Source organism: Uranotaenia lowii, chromosome 1, assembly GCF_029784155.1.
Source record: "Uranotaenia lowii strain MFRU-FL chromosome 1, ASM2978415v1, whole genome shotgun sequence".
In the NCBI taxonomy this organism is placed as follows: Eukaryota; Metazoa; Arthropoda; class Insecta; order Diptera; family Culicidae; genus Uranotaenia; species Uranotaenia lowii.
Genome location: NC_073691.1, coordinates 81087849 through 81108428, shown reverse-complemented (window position 1 = coordinate 81108428; position 20580 = coordinate 81087849). Strand labels below are relative to the sequence as shown.

Genomic DNA, 20580 nt, shown 5'->3' with positions numbered 1-20580 from the left:
AGTTTGTGGAAGAAGAAGTGAATGGATGTCGGATGAAACTTGGAGGATGGTCGATGATCGGAGAAAGGCGAAAGTCGGAATTGAGCAGGCATGTACCGGGTCAGCCAAAGCAGCCGCCCGCTTACGATATGCGGAGCTGGAAAAGGCAGTTAAACGAGCTTGTAGACGAGACAAGAGAGCCTGGACAAACTCCCTAGCCGAAGAGGGGGAAAGAGCCGCCGCCAATGGAGATATCCGATTACTTTATGACATTTCTCGCCGCCTCAGTGGTGCAAGGACTAATGCAAGAATGCCGCTGAAAGACCGAGCAGGTCAGTTATTGACCGATCGAACAGATCAGCTCAAACGATGGACTGAGCACTTCGAACAACTCTTCCGAGTCACGAATAGCGATGGCCAACAGAACCCGCAGCTTGAAGCGCCAACAGTAAGTCGCATAAATGGCGTCAACTCGGAAGCGCCCTCGCTGGCTGAAATAGAAGCGGCATTCAAAAACATGAAATCCAACAAAGCACCTGGGATCGATTGCATCCCTGCTGAAATGCTGAAGGCCGACCCTGCCCTGTCAGCACAAATGTTGCACCGTCTTTTCGCTGACATCTGGGATACTGCAACATTTCCGGCCGACTGGATGCAGGGTATCCTCGTAAAGGTCCCGAAGAAAGGAGACCTGACAGAGTGCGGTAACTGGCGAGGCATAACGTTGATCTGTACAACCCTCAAAGTACTCTGCAAAGTGATCCTGAACAGGATCCAGGAGAAAATCGACGCTACACTCCGACGGCAACAAGCTGGATTCCGATCCGGACGATCATGTGTGGACCACATCACAACGCTACGAATCATACTGGAACAAATCAACGAATTCCAGGACTCTCTTCTGCTGGTGTTCGTTGATTTCGAAAAAGCATTCGACCGACTTAATCATGAAAACATCTGGGCGGCTCTAAGGCGACGAGGGGTCCCAGAGAAACTAGTCCATCTCATCGAAGCACAATACGAGGCATTTTCGTGCAAGGTCTTGCACGATGGTGTCTTGTCCGAACCAATCCCGGTAACTGCTGGAGTGAGACAAGGATGTATCTTATCACCGCTACTTTTCCTCATCGTAATGGATGAGATTCTGACTGGATCGATCGACTGTGCACCGAACCGAGGATTGCCGTGGAATCCTTTAACAATGGAGCAACTGAACGACCTTGACCTGGCTGACGATATTGTTTTGCTCGCCCAAACACAACCGGACATGCAGAGCAAACTCGACGACCTCACCGAAAGTTCCAAGGCAGCAGGTCTCAAAGTCAATGTCGGAAAGACCAAGTCAATGGAGATCAACACAGGAAATCCCTCCAGTTTCATGGTAGCTGGGCAACAGGTTGAGAAAGTGGAGTGCTTCCAGTATCTTGGTAGCCAGATAACGCCTGATGGTGGTACCAGGAAAGACATCGAAACCCGGATCAGAAAGGCCCGATTTGCGTTTGCGAGTCTCCGAAACATCTGGCGGTCACGCCAGATCTCTCTACGAACAAAAATCCGAATCTTCAACTCAAACGTCAAATCCGTATTGCTGTACGGGTGCGAAACTTGGTGCACATATGCGGTGACGACGCGAAAACTGCAAGTATTTGTAAACCGCTGCCTGCGGAACATCATCCGCGCTTGGTGGCCTGGCAACTGGATCTCGAATGAGGAACTACATCGCCGGTGTCATCAAAGGGCGCTAGAAATCGAGATTCGGGAACGTAAGTGGAGATGGATTGGGCACACGCTGCGAAAAGATGAAAACGAGATTTGCAGAGAGGCGCTTGACTGGAATCCAGAAGGTCATCGAAGAAGAGGCAGACCCAGAAACTCGTGGCGGCGAAGCCTAGCCGCTGAAATCCGAACTGTCGACGAGAATCTTGACTGGGACCAGGTGAAGTCGCTGGCTCCGGATCGTCAACAGTGGAGGTCTTTTACCACGGCCCTATGCACCGGAGGATCGGCGCGGGATCATTAAGTAAGTAAGTAAGTAAGTAAGTATTTGCCGCTAGCAGTGTTCGTTTTTTTTTCTTTTCTTTTTGATAGGAGTTTAACCCGCAGCAGTGTTCGTGTCATAATTCAGGGCTTTGCACTATCACTTTTTCATTTTGGGAACATTAACCTATAAAACGAACGTGTTCGTCGGCCGACTGCTCGATATTTGCACTGAAATTTTTGGAGGTTAATTGTCCCGTTCTCGTCCGTACACACCAGTGGGATGCCAGTTAATGTGCGTGAGAATTGTCAAAAACAACTCTATAAACCTCCCATAAAAAACATAAAAATGTTAGGAAAATTTTGCTCAGTGTGCTGCTCGGAAATCCAATTGGAGCTGAGCTCCCCACCCACAGGCAGCTGTCAATTTGGGCGATGATGATGATGCTGCTGCTGCTGATGATGATGGTTATTTGGGTGCGGAGCTTGATGATGGTATAAAATTTTCTGACTTTTGCCAAGTGATCCTGCGAAGAGGATGAAGTGATCAAAAAATCAAATTTTCTGTACAAAATCAAGTTTATTGGTGTTTAAAATTGTTGTAAAGTGTGGAGGAGTCAACGTTATACAGGTTTTATATGAGTTTTGAAGCGGAGCTTTTCTGTGAAGATGAATATTTCGGACGAATGAAAGCAGCAGTTTGTGGGATTTTTTCCTGCTAAGGTAAGATTGTTCTTCCGATGGAAGATATTTTATTTTAAAAGAAATCCCGGAACATTAAACAATTCGTTTGTTTGTCTTGCACTTTCTACAAGATTGAATGATGCATTAAATATCAACCGGCAGGAAATTATTTCAACATTTTTTTTTTTCAGCCATAAATTGTGAGCAAGTGCAGCATTCCAATCGATAAATATAAACGAGTATAGGCAATCTCAGCGGGTGGCCATTGAAGAGGAAGCCAAAAGGGTCGCCTTTAAATTGATTGCCAATTTCGGAAGAAACAACACGAACATAGTGCCATAAACTGTACAACGGTGCCGTGTTGGCAATTTCGGTCGAGATCCGGAAATGAGATTTAACAAACAGGAACTGATAACATTGGCCACTCAACCGAGCAACAAATTCGACAAGGAAGGACCTCTCTATGTGACGGAGAAGCAGGAGGGCTTCTTCCGGAAAACTGAAGGTATGTTGTCGAACTCTAGACTGGTCCTATTGAAGTTCGTCCAAAGATTTTTTTTTTGTTTCGATTATAGTCGTTTTACCATCACCGTCCAAAGATTGTTACAGAAATTGCCAAAACATTTCATAAGCTCATTGTTTACCACCGATTTTGTCATACTCATTACATTTGATTGAAAAAAAAAAACACCAGAAAAAAATAACCTCCCATCCATTAAACAATTTTCCGAACAGGTGAAAATTCCAACAAAAGTAACCAACCCACTACTACCGGCTGTCAGCCTCATCTGAAACGCAATAAAACACTCAGTTGCATTGGTGGTACTGCAAAAGGTTCGTTGTTTATCCCAAGAAGACAAACGGGGTCTTGGGAGAGAAAAAAAACCCCACAAAATGAAATAGTCTTCCCATTAAAATTTTACTAATCACGTGGGGGTAGTTTGGTGTTGTCTGTGAATCTACTAACAAGAAAACCATTAGTTTTTGACAACCTTTATAATATTTGCAAAACTTGTACATTAGCACAAAATTGGTTTGTCAGATTTCAATTGCACCCACTAATATTTTAAAAAATCTTTATTTTGATGGAATCAGTAAATCATTAACATTTTACAAAACAAATACAGCGCGCCGGAATTCCATCTTGAAATTGCAATCCCTGTCCGCACATCGTAAAATTGTGAAAGCCAGTAAGAAAAACGCAATCTTGGGGACGATGGGAGGGATGAATCCGTAAAAATGGTGCCCAATACACACCAAATTAACTATAACGTGATTTCATACATTCGTGGTAGAGACACGAAAGCCACAACCGTGGTAAAATGTCTATAATAAATATTAAAAAAAAAATACATTCGTGGCACCGACCACGATCCGCCTTCATAATAATCGTTATAAAACTTTCCGCCTTGAAGGGGAGGGAAGGAGGGGGTTTCATATAAGTTTGTTGTATAGCTTAAGAACTTATTAACCAATGGAATCAAATTTGATATGAAAGGATTTTCGGGTACGAAATAGTGGGTATGATTATTAGAAACGCTCACTTACTTCAAGGAATGGTGGATGGAAAAGAAAAAAAAAGCCAAACGTGACATGTGACGTTATTTAGATACAATGTGTTTAGGAAAGTTCATGAGCCTTCTTCTCTTCGGAAGAGAGAGAGGGTGGAGAATCCATACGAATAAAACATACATTTGGGTATAATTAAAGAACTCAAGAAACTTTCAAAAACAGAGTAAAAATATCAGATCTTGAAAAACAAATGGAAAGATCAACTTTCACTCAATAAAATGAAATCATCTTTGATTTAAAATGATACCTACAAATAAAATTGAATCCATCTTTAAATATAGAAAGCCAGATAACGTGAAATCCCTCCCATAACAGACGAAACAGAAATAGAAAGATGATCGTATGTGTGGTGCGAGTAGAGTGCAAAAATGTCAATCAATATTGACATTGCTGCCTGACCGACATTGTAGCTTGGTCATTCAGCTCGTAGATGACTTTAATATTCTTTCGATAACATTGACTACTAGACGTTGGTCGAGTCAAACGAAATTGACTGAAATTTTTCAGCCTTGATTGGATTAAGATGAAAATTGGCACACGGAAGTTTTCATTGACGGATTATCGATTTTAGGTATCAAATTAGGAGTCGGCAAAAGGGGTCGTCCATATGTGTTCACTGCTTTGGTGATACTGAGGTTATTGTTAATTGGATTTCGGTGAAAATTCACGCATGTGGGTTTTAAAAGACGGTCAGGTCAGGTTTGGGTTTATTTGTTTTTTTCAATCAACAGACCAAGTATAGGTCCAAATGACGATTTAAAGTTACACAAAATTTACATCTAATTAGCGATTTCTCGAAATTCTTAAAACTTTTCTTCGGAAAACATCTCTCGAATCGTCAAAGTCGAAGAGCTCGGAAAAGCGGTTGAACGTTTTCATTACACCGATGAATGCACTATTGGCTCCATAGTTGTTCAATCGAATGGGGACATACAGTTGAAGGTCCTGGTTTCTCACTCCATAGGGTCTCACACTAAGAGGAATAGCTTCCAGTAGCGTAGGACAATCGATACGCGATGTCAGTAGATCGGCGACGAAAGAAGCTCGTGTTGCATTCCTTCGGGCTTGAAGAGTATCCATGTCTATGAGACGACATCGATGTTCGTAGCTTGGCATGTGGAACGGGTCTTGCCAGTTAAGGTGTCTGAGGGCATAACGCAAAAAGCGCCTCTGGATAGCCTCGAGCCGCTCGTTACCGTTCTGATAGTAGGGACACCAGACAGCTGATGCGTATTCGAGGAGGAATCGAACTATGCTGCAATACAGGCTCTTCAGGCAGTACACGTCCTTGAATTCCTTGGACACTCGAAATAAAAATCCAAGGCTTCTAGAAGCTTTATCGACGACGTAGTTCGTATGTGTTTTGAATTCCAGCGTACGGGGTCGAGTATTACGCCCAAATCATTGATGTGGTCCACCCGTGCAATGGACTCATCTCCTAAAAAGTACTCCGCGCAAAAAGGCTGCCGTTTTCGTGAGAAACTGAGGACTGCACATTTACTGCGATTCAAAGGCAGGCAGTTGATGTCGCACCACTGGGCGAAAAGATTGAACTGGTTTTGCAGAAAATCAATGTCGTCCTGACCGTTTATGGCGTAGAACAGTTTGAGATCATCAGCATAACAAAGTTTCGGGCCGTCGAGGAGTGTGAGCACATCGTTAAAATAGATTAAGAAAATAATCGGTCCTAAGTGACTACCTTGGGGCACACCGGAGGAGGCAGAGAGCTGGCTGGAGAGAATGGGTGGTATGAAAAAAACCTAGTAACTGCTTTTGCTAAACTGAATCGAGCAGTCGAGCAGTCGCTTATAGCAATTGCTTCGGTTGTTATGAATAAAGTTTTTTTGACAGCTGTTTTCTCAGTCAGAAGCTTTTATTTTTAGAACAAGCTAGTTTGGTATGAATAAAGCTCAAATCTGAAGCAATTGCTCGACCAATCTCCTAGCAATAGCTTTATTTTCTAAGCATGCTCGGTAGCAGACTTTCCCAATAAAAAATTCTTCAATTACGTCATGAATTTATCAAATTAGCAATATTTCACTTCAAAACAATCCAAAAAGGCATTTTCAACATGGATAAAGAAAGTCGAAGTGATTAACCCAACTTTTTTCATATTTCTGTCGTTGTATAAAATCATTCGTCTAAGATGAAAATAAACAAATCAATTAGTAAATATTTCAAATAAAAAAAAATCCGGCTATCGTGGAAGTCCCAATTGGATCAAAGTTAGAAATAAATTGTAATAATTTAAAACATTATACAGATATCTCATTTTTATATATTTTTTTATAATTCTAAGATTTACAAAAAAAATCTAAATTAAAAGCGGGCCTATTGCCTATTATTTTAAACATCGGATTATCCCGATCCAAATACACGTGGGAGAGCTTATGATAAATATTAAAGTTAGGCCATTTTTTGTTTGACAATATTCGAATATGTATGTATTCATTTTTCTTTAAACATCAACATACAAGCACGCATTAACAAAAAAATTCCGGTCGTTCTCACACCCACCACCCGCTTCGTCGACTTCAAGCCTACTCTAGTCGTACTTTTCAATTTTCTGACCGTCTTCTTTCATTTTACTATTTACATTTACTATAACTTCAGATTCTGCTGGTTGGATAGCTCTATTTTTCGAAGCAAAAGCTATGTTCTAAGACTTTAGTACACATCCGCTAAGCAAATGTTTATTCATACCAAACTAAGCAAATGCTTTGGACTTTTGCTTTGATTGATTTCGAGCTAAGTAAAAGCTACCGAAGCAATTGCTAAACCTTATTCATACCACTAAATGTCTCCAGTGCGAGTTGTCAATTCACAATTCACGTCATTCTCATGATCCAGCAACAGTTTTATTGTTTGTTTATTTAAAGTAGAAATTTTATTACCTTTTGTAAGTCTACGGCAATGCTTCCTTCATGCACATTTTCGCCGTTTTGGCGGTACGCATGTCGAGATGTTTCTGCCAATTTAAGATGCGTTTTATGGCGCGAATACATTGAAAATTCGATTGAGTGTTCCTCATCCTCATGATTCGATTGTTTCTTTTAATTTTTCTCTAAAGCCTCGTCGACTCTCGGCTCTTGAACTGCGATTTCAGTTGCTGAGACTACTTAACTACTAACCTGGATTCGGTTTTTGCTAGGAAACAAAATTTTTAAGTTTTTAAAATTGACCATAAATGGTATGTTTCAAGAGAAACTTTTCATTTTGCAATTCCAATTCCAATTTCCATTTAAAATTCATGAAATTTGGTAGATTTAGGTATATGAACTTGAAATGTACATTAGAGTTTTAAACATACTTTTTTTAAAAGAGAAGTGAAAGTTAAGATTTGCTTTTCCTCATATTCAACCAGGAAAAAATCGCAACTTCTTTTACCATTCATTTGATACAAAACTATAATATTCAAAAATCTTTCATAGATAAGAGGTGCCTTATTTATGCAGTTTCTAAAAATATCAATATCTTCTATATTTTAAGTTTAAATTTTTAACACTATTAGTACCTGCATAACTCTAACATCAGCATACATATTAAACCATTCTATTTCGTAATTTTAGATTTCAGGTTTTCACTAAAATCTCCGACATAAACATGTGTGATCTCACAGCTTCCACTAACAACAATTACCTACACGAGTTGATTGACACTTACAACAGCACAAACCCTACTAACAAACACTAATCACAAGCAAAGGATTCGATTTAAAAAATCCGATATTAACTCTCGATATTTTTCCCTTTAAAAATCACACAGTAAGTCTCGAAAAGTGGTGCCGGCTGCGGGGCAACCTGCTGTTCTACTTCAAGACCAACGACCAGTTCTCCGAACCCCAGGGATGCATCGTGCTGGAAAAGTACCGCTGCATTAAGCACAACGACCAGAAGGAGTACGACGGATTCGTTTTCTACTTAGGTGAGCCCTACTTAAATTGTTTTGATGGTTTTGAAAACTATACCTATGTTTTGTGTGTTTTCAAACAGAATTCGAGGACGGCCTGAGGCAACGTTTCGCCACCAACACCGACCAGGAGCGCCTGGAATGGATGCAGGCCATCGGACTGGCCGGGTACGACGTAAAGCGGGCTCAGCTGAAGTATCTGCGCGAACAGATCGATAAGAAGCGTGGCCGGATCCACGATGTCGATGTGGACATGTTGCGGCTGCAGACCGGCAAAGAAATAGGTGATTTGATGCACTTTTAAACTGCCTGCCTAACAATTTATATGGTTGGATTGTTGGTTTAATTTAAGGTTTTTAGGCGATGTGAGTCACGAACCACGTTTGAGTAGTGCCTTTCGAATAGGTTGTGCCATAGATTAGCGTTAATTTGGAGGAGTGTAACTCTAAAATGTGCTCTTTTTCATAAGAACAGACAGTTTTAGCGAAGTGTGGTTTAAGGTAGAACTCAACCAAAGTTCTCTGTTAGGAAAAATAAAGTGAAAAAATGCATTTATCAATATTTTATAACGATTAAAAATTTGCACAGTTTGCATTAAAAATATTTTAGTTTCGTTTAAATTTTTATCAGAATTATTTCAAAATGAAAATTTATCTTCTATACACACTAAAAACTTGAAAGTTCTTCTTTTTAATCTAACATATCTGAATGAAAAAGGATATGATTTTAGATAAGATCATTAAAAAACCAAGGGGTCAAAAAATGCTTCGTTTCCATTACTCCCAAATTTTTTGGGAATCCAGTTTCGTTTTGAAATCGAAGAATAATTTTGAACACAAATTTGTCACCAACTTGTAAGGCTCCAAATTTGCCAGGCCGGTAGGTCGTTAAGTGTCTAGAACGCAATGTCTTGAGTTCGTTAGATCTTCAGATCATCAGACCTCAAAATCGGTAGGCCTTAAGGTCATCAAACTGACAGATTTCAAGGCCACCAGATTTCTAGGACGTCAAGCCTGTTGATCACATTTAGATCGTTAGGCCTTAAAATTACAAGGTCTTTAGGTGATCAGGGTTCAAGGTCATCAGAGTTCAAGGTCCTCAGGCTTTCAGTTCTTTAGGCCTTAGGTTGACAGCCTTTAGGACACCTTTTCTATCATAAAACCAAGCCGGCAGGTTTTCAGATTAACAGGCTTTCAAGCCGTCATGTCTTAAATTCTTCAGGTCCCAAGATCGTCAAGTCTCTGGATGCCTTCAGATAGTTAGGGATGTAATCTCAATCTTATTTTGATTGCGATTTTCACTTTGCATTGCGGCAAATGTTATTATTTGTCGTCATTAGGTCTTCAACCCTCTAGGTGTTTCAGTCTTTAGGCTGTGAGGCCTTTGGGTTTTAAGCTCTCCTGGTTGTCTTTTCCCTAGGTGTTCAGGCCTTAAGATCTTCAGATGTTTGGATCATTAGGCGTATTTTTGGGATTTAAGGAGCCTCAAATAGATAGCAAGGACTGAAGGTAGTCAGGCCAGTAAGTCTCGTCAGGTCTTAAGGTCGCCAAGCCAGCCGGTTTACAATAATTCAGAGCACAAGCTGTTAAATTTCCAGGGCTTCAGCTCTTCAGGCAGATTTCAGGCTTTTAGGTCATCTAACCTTCAGGTGCTCAGATTTTTTTTAGCTGTTTAGGCCTCTAGGTTGTTAGTCCTTCTGATTTTCTCAGGCCGATCGTGAGGCCACTGAGACATCAGATTTAGAACAATTGAGTTTTCTTGCATAAAATAAGATATAAAAAAAGATAGAGGCCTCCAGGTTGAAATGAGAATGAGATGAGAATAAAATAAGAATTTGGTGAGAATGAGATGATAATGAGATGAGAATGAGATGAGAATGAGATGGGAATGAGATGAGAATGAGATGAGAATGAGATGAGAATGAGATGAGAATGAGATGAGAATGAGATGAGAATAAGATGAGAATGAGATGAGAATGAGATGAGAAGGAGATGAGAATGAGATGAGAATGAGATGAGAATGAGATGAGAATGAGATGAGAATGAGATGAGAATGAGATGAGAATTAGATGAGAATGAGATGAGAATGAGATGAGAATGAGATGAGAATGAGATGAGAATGAGATGAGAATGAGATGAGAATGAGATGAGAATGAGATGAGAATGAGATGAGAATGAGATGAGAATGAGATGAGAATGAGATGAGAATGAGATGAGAATGAGATGAGAATGAGATGAGAATGAGATGAGAATAAGATGAGAATGAGATGAGAATGAGATGAGAAGGAGATGAGAATGAGATGAGAATGAGATGAGAATGAGATGAGAATGAGATGAGAATGAGATGAGAATTAGATGAGAATTAGATGAGAATGAGATGAGAATGAGATGAGAATGAGATGAGAATGAGATGAGAATGAGATGAGAATGAGATGAGAATGAGATGAGAATGAGATGAGAATGAGATGAGAATGAGATGAGAATGAGATGAGAATGAGATGAGAATGAGATGAGAATGAGATGAGAATGAGATGAGAATGAGATGAGAATGAGATGAGAATGAGATGAGAATGAGATGAGAATGAGATGAGAATGAGATGAGAATGAGATGAGAATGAGATGAGAATGAGATGAGAATGAGATGAGAATGAGATGAGAATGAGATGAGAATGAGATGAGAATGAGATGAGAATGAGATGAGAATGAGATGAGAATGAGATGAGAATGAGATGAGAATGAGATGAGAATGAGATGAGAATGAGATGAGAATGAGATGAGAATGAGATGAGAATGAGATGAGAATGAGATGAGAATGAGATGAGAATGAGATGAGAATGAGATGAGAATGAGATGAGAATGAGATGAGAATGAGATGAGAATGAGATGAGAATGAGATGAGAATGAGATGAGAATGAGATGAGAATGAGATGAGAATGAGATGAGAATGAGATGAGAATGAGATGAGAATGAGATGAGAATGAGATGAGAATGAGATGAGAATGAGATGAGAATGAGATGAGAATGAGATGAGAATGAGATGAGAATGAGATGAGAATGAGATGAGAATGAGATGAGAATGAGATGAGAATGAGATGAGAATGAGATGAGAATGAGATGAGAATGAGATGAGAATGAGATGAGAATGAGATGAGAATGAGATGAGAATGAGATGAGAATGAGATGAGAATGAGATGAGAATGAGATGAGAATGAGATGAGAATGAGATGAGAATGAGATGAGAATGAGATGAGAATGAGATGAGAATGAGATGAGAATGAGATGAGAATGAGATGAGAATGAGATGAGAATGAGATGAGAATGAGATGAGAATGAGATGAGAATGAGATGAGAATGAGATGAGAATGAGATGAGAATGAGATGAGAATGAGATGAGAATGAGATGAGAATGAGATGAGAATGAGATGAGAATGAGATGAGAATGAGATGAGAATGAGATGAGAATGAGATGAGAATGAGATGAGAATGAGATGAGAATGAGATGAGAATGAGATGAGAATGAGATGAGAATGAGATGAGAATGAGATGAGAATGAGATGAGAATGAGATGAGAATGAGATGAGAATGAGATGAGAATGAGATGAGAATGAGATGAGAATGAGATGAGAATAAGATGAGAATGAGATGAGAATGAGATGAGAATGAGATGAGAATGAGATGAGAATGAGATGAGAATGAGATGAGAATGAGATGAGAATGAGATGAGAATGAGATGAGAATGAGATGAGAATGAGATGAGAATGAGATGAGAATGAGATGAGAATGAGATGAGAATGAGATGAGAATGAGAAGAATGAGATGAAAACGAGATGAGAATGAGATGAGAATGAGATGAGAATGAGATGAAAATGAGATGAGAATGAGATGAGAATGAGATGAGAATGAGATGAGAATGAGATGAGAATGAGATGAGAATGAGATGAGAATGAGATGAGAATGAGATGAGAATGAGATGAGAATGAGATGAGAATGAGATGAGAAAGAGATGAGAATGAGATGAGAATGAGATGAGAATGAGATGAGAATGAGATGAGAATGAGATGAGAATGAGATGAGAATGAGATGAGAATGAGATGAGAATGAGATGAGAATGAGATGAGAATGAGATGAGAATGAGATGAGAATGAGATGAGAATGAGATGAGAATGAGATGAGAATGAGATGAGAATGAGATGAGAATGAGATGAGAATGAGATGAGAATGAGATGAGAATGAGATGAGAATGAGATGAGAATGATATACGAATGAGATGAGAATGAGATGAGAATGAGATGAAAATGACATGAGAAGGAGATGAGAATGAGATGAGAATGAGATGAGAATGAGATGAGAATGAGATGAGAATGAGATGAGAATGAGATGAGAATGAGATGAGAATGAGATGAGAATGAGAATGAGATGAGAGTGAGATGAGAGTGAGATGAGAATGAGATGAGGAGGAAATGAGAATGATATGAGATTCCAGTTTCTCATATTTTAACGTTATTTCCATTGAGTTTCTCTCTAAAATGGAACTTATATTGACAAACTTTATTAAAATGCCTTTTGGACTAAGAAACGCTACTGCAAGTTTTCAAAGGATGATGCACTTGCTTCACAAGCCACACAGCCTAAAGTTTCTCAATCAGCTGAAAATTCATGTTCTAGTTGTACCTTTCACAACGAGAGCTTAAATTTTCAGCTGATTGAGAAAATTTTGTTTGCCTGCCGATGAACAAGTGCATCATCTTTTTAAAACTTGCAGGAGTGCTATTTAGTCCAAACGGCATTTTAATAAAATTTCTCATTATAAGACGTCGAGTTCAATTTTTGAGAAAAATTCAATGAAAATAACGCTAAAATATGAAAAACCGGATACATTTGAAATGAAAAACACGTTATTCACCATGAGTGTACGGCTTCACTGCAAATTATCTCCTTGAAAGGCATATCAATCGCAGACATTGGGGTTTGTTACTTTTCGAGCATTTTTTTTTTATTTGAAATGGTACTTCATATCTTAATAAAACGTTCATTTTTAATCTTTTTGATCATAATCTGAGATTTTTATATAATTTTTTTGGTAACCTAGTTAGAAAACTTTTTCAAAATTTTGATAGAATTGTCTCTTAAATTTAAGAAGATAAAATATAAATCTTCAAAAATAGAATGCAAATCACACATTTCTGATTTATACTGATAATACAGACTTTTATTCCTTAATTTTCTTAACTTACAGAAGCTTAATCACACCACCTAAAAGACATTTTTAGAATATATCATTTGAAAAGACGAGGGCCGATAGTAATAAATAGGAATGCATCGAAAAAAATATAAACTTAGGATCAAATACTTTGTTTCATTATACTCAGCATTATTCATATAGGAAAACGTCAATAAAAGCTCTTGACAGCACTACCAATATTAACTATCTTGTGTTTGATTTAACATTCGCTTATCACTGTCGGCCAAAATCTCGATCAACTTTCTAATAGCTAAAATCTATGGTTCATAAACCTTTTTTTTGTAATCCCAACTGCTAACTCAAAGTTATTGGTTCGAGAATCTCTCAGAAATTCACCGAGGTCTTCCCGCTTTTTGTCACTCACCTCTTCCACAGAGCTCAACGAAGTTCCGATCTGCGAATCGGCCATCTCGTGTGACAATTTGCTTTGCGATGGCAACGGTAAGCCTCCGAATCCTTCGGTTGTGGTTCAGGTGACCTCCAGCAGTCGGGGAGCGGCCGCCACCGGTTGGGTAAAGTATGGACGTACCGAAGTGGTCGAGCGTAGCTCCAATCCGCAGTTCATTTGCACGATCACATTCCGAGCGGGCGATGGGCTGAATGCCAAGTCACAGATCCGTTTTACCGCCTATGATGTGCGGGAGAAGGTTACACAGACGGCGGTCCCGATTGGTTGGGCGGAAGTTGCGCTGGGTGTTATTGCGGACACTTCAAGGTTGAGGATACCGCTGCGGACTCAAAGTCCGACCGGTGGGAATGCCGGTTTCATAACGATTGCCTCGTGTGTGCCGGATTTGGAGAAGCGTACCCCAAGGTCGCCGGCTAAGGCCGCTGTTGTTGATCAACAGCAGCAGATGCACCATCAACAGTCGATTGGTCATAGGAGAACGCAGTCGTTGCCTCCGAAGTTGGGAGTGAAGCTGTTTATTCCGCCGCCTTCGAAGATTTCATTGGTGTTCACGAATCCGAGCGTGAGTATTTGAGGTCTTTGGGTAGAATTTCTCAAACCGATATTCCCTTTGATTTTCTCTTCAGATACACACTTATCGATTACATTCAGGGTTGGGTGGAGATATAAGCGTACAGGAGATCATGCTAGAGAGTCAGCTGTGCTACATTATCCCGCAACAGTTATTGTAAGTATTTTTTTTTAATTATAAGGAATAGAAGAAAATTTAATTGTAAACACGATATTCAAGACTGAATTATTTCCTGAAACAAGTTTGTTGCGATCATTGACGGATTGTTAATAACGGACGTCTTTTACACCGAAAAAATCCAAAATCTTTTATCAACCTTACGTTGGTCATTTTAATAAGCAGTAATTCTCACAAGGTCAAATGTAAACGCGATACTCAATACTGAATTTTTCACTGAAAGCAGGCTTACTATTTGAAAAAAAAAGATATTTTTCGCTCATTTTTGAAATCCATCATTCATCGTTCCAGATCGATTTGGATAGCACGGGAGAAGGAACTGCTGCAGGAGATTTCCGGCATGGGTGAGCTGGGGGGCGAATGGCGGGACCGCCAGATGGAGCTGCTGGATAAACATCTCAAACTATTGAAGGATTACTCACAGGCCAAGCAATTCCTGGTTCAGCAGCAGCAGCGTGGCAAGTGTTTTAAGGCCAGCTGCAAGAAGGGGGACGAATCGTTGGAATTTGCACCGGTAAACTTGCACCTGCAGCGAATGTGGGCTCACAACGATACGTTGAAGAGGGCGGGTATTCTGGATGTTGTAACTGTGGGGGCGTTCACGAAGCACTGTGGAAAGAGTAAAACCGGTGGCTTGGTGAAGCTTTTGCAGCAGTTGCGTGACTGGCCGGGGAAGGACGATGGAACGAAGGTTTCGGCTGCCAACGACGCCGTTCAAGCGATAAAGAAACTGCGGAAGGAAATTGTGGAGATTATGTCGCAGTTGTTGTTTTTGGCTAAATCGAAAAATCCCAAAGGGATGCTTCCGTTGTGTAACGACATGATGACTAAATCCAGAGCTCTTTTGAACATTTGGGAGCCGAAGTTGGTGGAGGAAGCTTTCGCTTTTATCGAAAGACATCGAATAGTGGACGAGACTCAGCAGGTTGTAGTCGAGGGAACTGCTCCGGGAACCTCCGGAGCGCCTTCCATTCCAATGTCTCCATTTAAAAAGATTACCCAGCAGTTGGGTGCACTGGATTTGAGAAGTCCTGAGTTAGAAGACTTCTCAACACCGATGGGCCCGGCTCCGGATTTGTGGCCACAGGTACGTACCAGCAAATCCGGAGTGCTTGGAGCGTTTGGCAACAGCACCAAGGCCAAATCTCCATCTTCCGTGGATATTAGCACTATATCTACCATACAGAGTACGTTCAATCAAATAAGCAAGAGTCGATCAAAGGAATATCTCATGTCTTGTTCGTTGCCGGCAGCTTGTTATCTTCCCACGGAACCTCCCAAGGAAGTTTGTAAATCGAAGAAATCCACACCAACGGAACCGATAGCGGGTGATTTGCGCTTCAGTGAAACCCATTTCGATGTAAGTGGCGATGTGATAAGTGCAACAAAGTCTGAACCTAAAACCCCCGACGAGAAGGCAGAAACCGAGGTCAAGTTAGAGGAGGTCAAACAAGAGTCAACCGAACAGCCGAAATCTTCATCACTAACAGCTAACCAGCTGTTGGAAAACAAAAACGAACTTTTGTCGAATGTATACGACGAAAATGGCTATCTGATTGAGAACACTGCAATCGTGCTCGGTCACAATGGGGCCTTTTTGGACACCAAGGTTATGAGCTCGAGTCCTTCGGCCAACTATTATCGACCGACGGAAGAACCGGAACCTCTGGACCTCACTCAACTGAATATCGAAGCCAGTGTTATGTGCTTGGTCAGTAAAGTAAAGTTTCTCTGCGGGCGATGCGGAAGTCCTGCTGTGAGGCTGCGTCAACCGGGTCGTCCCGCCATTTGTGACTCATCTAAGCCGGGAAGTTGTCGGGGAGCTCCATTTGGCCCTGTTCCGCCTGATGTGGTGACCAGTCAACCTCTCTCGCTTCCCAGTGGATCCAGTGAGGAAGCTTCCAGTCCACCAGGTTGTTCAATTCCAAAGGAGCTGATGCCGACCGGTAAACCTCCTCTTTGCAGCAAAGACCTTAACCTTGCGCTGACTCAAGCTGTCGGTGAGGTTACCCGGAAAGTGAAAAAGGGCAACAAGTTTACTGACGGACTGGACCTATCGCTCACCACAGATTGGGCTTCCGAGCTGAGGCCTTCGATGAAAAAACTTCGACAAGCCATGGATGGACTTCTGAAAACTGCTCGACTGATGCACTCGGTCCAAAGACTGCAACAAGATATGAAGAAGACTTCGGCCTTACTTACAACCATGTATCGTAGAGATGTTTGTTTTTCGCAAGCTCTGACTGCTCTCGTTTCTTCGTTGATTGCTAAGTTGTGGGGTCAAAATGTAACGGAAAACTATATCAATCTGCTGGCCAATTTGGGTCCGTTGGCATGTTTCGAAGGTCTGTTGTCGTTGTACGGAAGTGAGACCGACATGTGGAGCGATATGTCTGTTGCTGTAGCGGACTTGTCTGAGGTGAATTTCACCTTAGTGCGGAGCAACCTTCAACGGGATTCCAAGTCCGTTCCGGTTCCAAGGGTTGTGGGGTCTCGAAAAGCGCTCACGGTACTTCTACCTATCCCGGAGTCCGTATTTTGTCATCTGCCTACGAAAGAGTCTTTGAACTTTAAGGTTGGTAACTGGATATACCTTTAAGAGCTATTGAATAACATTTTCTTCCTGTTTCAGGTAACGACTGTATTCTTCAACATCGGTATCAACGAGAAGGCTACGTTAGCGGAAACTCTCGGTTACACGAAGGAGCAACATCGCTGCAACTGGGATAACTACGATCGGCTTAAACAGTACCATATCCGGTACAAGAAGATCCCCTTCAACTTTGTCAATCCAGCCTGCTCGGCGGCACTTGATACTCCCACCAAGAATGGGCTGGTAACTTCCCAGCAGAAGGAGGTTCTTGTGCCAGAACAATCCGTCATTGGTTTGTTGAACGAAATGGAGGAACAGCTACGGGCTAACTGTTCCAAAAACTACCGGGTCCTCACGCTGGCCGAGGATATCACTAGAGCTGTACAAGGACTGCGATTCACGTCATGCAAAAGTGCCAAAGACCGAACCTCGATGGCAGTCACGATGGAGCAGTGTCGGGTGTTACAGCAGGAGTTCCACCTGTCGGCTGCCAATCTGCAGACCGTTCTCGATACCATGAGAAGGTAGTTTCTACAATATTTTTTTCAAACAAAATCCTAATTCATCTTCTTTTATCCAGTGAGGGCACCCGGTCGGACAATACGATGAAAAACATTGGCCTTCGCAAGTATGCCTTCAATCTGCCACAGGTTTTGTCGCTTCCTCAAGTCTACCGGCCTCCTCCCGGGGCCTACGGTAAAGCACAATCGTAAGTAAGCACAACCCAACTTGACCAAACTTCATCAAAGGGCAAGGTCCTCACATATTCCGAAGATGCCAACCAACCAAAATTTGTATTTATACCTTCATCTACTTAATGATAATTTTACTCCTCCGATCAGTTGTTAAATGTTCGTGTGTACATAAGTACGATAGAAAGTTATACTCGTTTCATGAAACATATTATATTTTAAGTATTGGCGGCTTGTTTAATTTATTCAAAGTTTAATATATTTAAGTGGTGAAGTTCGTAAAAATACGTTTTTTCTATATAGATAGCTACTAAATCGCGTCGTACTCTAATCTGTTATTCCCCTAGTTAGAATGTTTACTTGAAGTCTAAAACAGCGATACTCTTAACACAACTAATAATTGACTTACCATTGCATTCGAGCAACTACTATCCGATAGGTTCAAACTTTTAGACTACATAAGCCCTCTAGAGGTCATAGTCATTGTTCGACTTTAAACTAACCGACCTTCACTGAATTAGGGACGATGGCTCCTCGAACTAAAACTTAATTACATACTGTCTATCATTGTCGAAACATTTTAGCAGCAATATACCCCATTTACCTACCACAAAATTTGTAGGTCGTTTTATCCATTGTTGGGTCAACTTGTCGAAACCCAGTTTATATACCTAACGTAACCTTTATACAACAAGAACTAACAGTACATTGTCAATCCAATTAAACAACACACAGAAGAACACAGTTGAGCTTAATCGAGTCGGTTATCAAAAAAAAAAAAAAAACACACGAGTAAGTAGTAGCGTATGTAATCTCAGTCATTTTCTAAATTGAATAAATAAACCTTACCCAAAATGAAGGAGGCGTACTGAATTCGTTGAAGATATCACAGTTCATTTTTTCACGTTATTGGGATGATAGCTAGTTTGAGGAATGTAAGATTCTGTCTTGTCTGGAATTTCCCGGATTTCGAGGACTCTCTTCTATTTATAAATTTCGATAACACAAAAACCACAAAAACATCCGAACTGACTAAGTTGAAACGAAACAAGAACACCTCACCGAAGCACAGTACGAAACATTTCCGAGCAAGGTTTGTAATGGATCAAATTTTAGGTGGATCGATCGCCTGTTCGCTGAAAGACAACATGTAGAGCAAACACGACGACCTCACCGAAAGCTCCAAGGCAGTATTTAGGCCTCAAAATCAATGTCAGAAAGACCAAGTCGATGGAAATCAACTCAGAAAATCGTTACAATTTCGTTGTAGCTGGTCTAGTATCTTGGCAGTCAGATAACGCCTGACGGTGGTACCAAGAGAGACATCGAAACTCGGATCAGTAAGACCCGATTTGCTTTTGGAAGTCTCCGAAACATCTGAACCAAAATCCGAATCTTCAACTCAAACGTCAAATCCGTATTGTTGTACGGGTGCGAAACTCGGTGCACATATGCGGAGACGATGCGAAAACTGCAAGTTAGTTAGCAAATAGCTGCCTGCGGAATATTTTTCGCGCTGGCCTGGCAACTATATCTCAAACGAGGAACTACATACATCGCCGGTGTCATCGGTGACATTCGGGAACGTAAGTGGAGATGGATTGGGCACACGCTGCGAAGAGAAGAAAACGAGATTTGAAGAGAGGCGCTAGAATGGAATCCAGATAGGCATCGAAGAATAGATAGGCCCAGAAGCTCGTGGCAGCGTTGTCTAGCCGCTAAAATCCGCACAGTTGACGAGAACCTTGGCTGGCAGCAAGTGAAGACGCTGGCTACGGATCGCCAGCAGTAGAGATCTTTTATCTCAACCCTATGCGTCGGTCAATTGGCGCCGGACTCTTAGGTAAGTAGGTAGTAGATAAATACTTCTAGTCTCTAGTTTATTATCCTACAGATTTGACACGAGGAGCTCGTCTGTTTAACCGGTACAGTCCTCGAAGGGACAGGAGGAACTGCGCGACATCGCTAAGTCCCTTCAGCTGAACAAAGTTCCGGGTCCGGATGGCATCCCTAATGTGGCAGTGAAGGCTGTTCCGGTCTTCCTGCAACAGTATGTGGATAATAGGGTCTTCCCAGATATGTGGAAGCGGCAGCGATTGGTGCTCCTGCCAAAACCGGGCAAGCCACCTGGTGAACCATCAGCGTATCGCCCGATATGTCTCCTGGACGCTGCTGACAAGGTTCTAGAAAAGGTGTTACAGAGTATGATCCAGCTCTACACCGAAGGTGCGAACGGCCTATCCGACAAACAGTTCGGTTTCCAGAAAGGTCGCAGTACGGTGGATGCCATTCGACAGGGCATTGAAAGGGCAGATGAAGCCAGGTTGAAAAAAACGGAGAAGAGATTGGTTCTGCGCAGTGGTCACTCTCGACGTAAAGAACGGGTTTAACAGCGTCAGTTGGGCAGCGATTGCGTCGTCGCTCATCAACATGAGGATTCCGGCATATATCTGTAGGATGGTGGAGTGTTACTTCCGTGACCGCCAACTACAGTATATGACCAGCGAGGGACTGGAAACAGTGAGAGTCTCGGCAGGGGTTCCACAAGGATCGATACTTGGCCCGGTATTGTGGAACATTGTCTACGAAGAACTGCTGAGACTGCGTCTCCCCACAGGTGTGAGACTTGTGGGATTCGCCGACGATGTGGTTCTCCTGGCATCGGGCCCGTCAACTGAGGAGGTCCAGCTACTCGCCACATTAGCTATCGAGAAGGTGGAAGATTGGATGCGCTCCAAGAGCCTACGTCTGGCTCATCACAAGACCGATATGGTGC

General features: G+C 41.5%; 2 protein-coding genes across 3 annotated transcripts; both read left to right on the top strand.

Moving 5' to 3' along the window:
* Nucleotides 1-1194: 1194 nt before the first annotated feature.
* Nucleotides 1195-2128, top strand: LOC129740683 (uncharacterized). The gene is made up of 2 exons (XM_055732444.1): nt 1195-1742; nt 2068-2128. Exons 1-2 carry the CDS (start codon nt 1247-1249, stop codon nt 2073-2075), a joined length of 504 nt encoding a protein of 167 aa, XP_055588419.1. The 5' UTR covers nt 1195-1246; the 3' UTR covers nt 2076-2128.
* Nucleotides 2129-2459: 331 nt separating this feature from the next.
* LOC129751551 (inositol polyphosphate-4-phosphatase type I A) lies at nt 2460-18663 on the top strand. Of its 2 annotated transcripts, XM_055747118.1 has the most exons (10): nt 2460-2679; nt 2832-3145; nt 3376-3474; nt 7978-8136; nt 8205-8405; nt 13738-14333; nt 14398-14498; nt 14811-17094; nt 17152-17636; nt 17693-18663. In XM_055747118.1, exons 2-10 carry the CDS (start codon nt 3028-3030, stop codon nt 17823-17825), a joined length of 4176 nt encoding a protein of 1391 aa, XP_055603093.1. In that variant the 5' UTR covers nt 2460-2679; nt 2832-3027; the 3' UTR covers nt 17826-18663. The 2 variants fall into 2 exon arrangements, with proteins under 2 accessions (XP_055603093.1, XP_055603104.1); XM_055747129.1 differs by lacking the exon at nt 3376-3474.
* Nucleotides 18664-20580: the final 1917 nt, after the last annotated feature.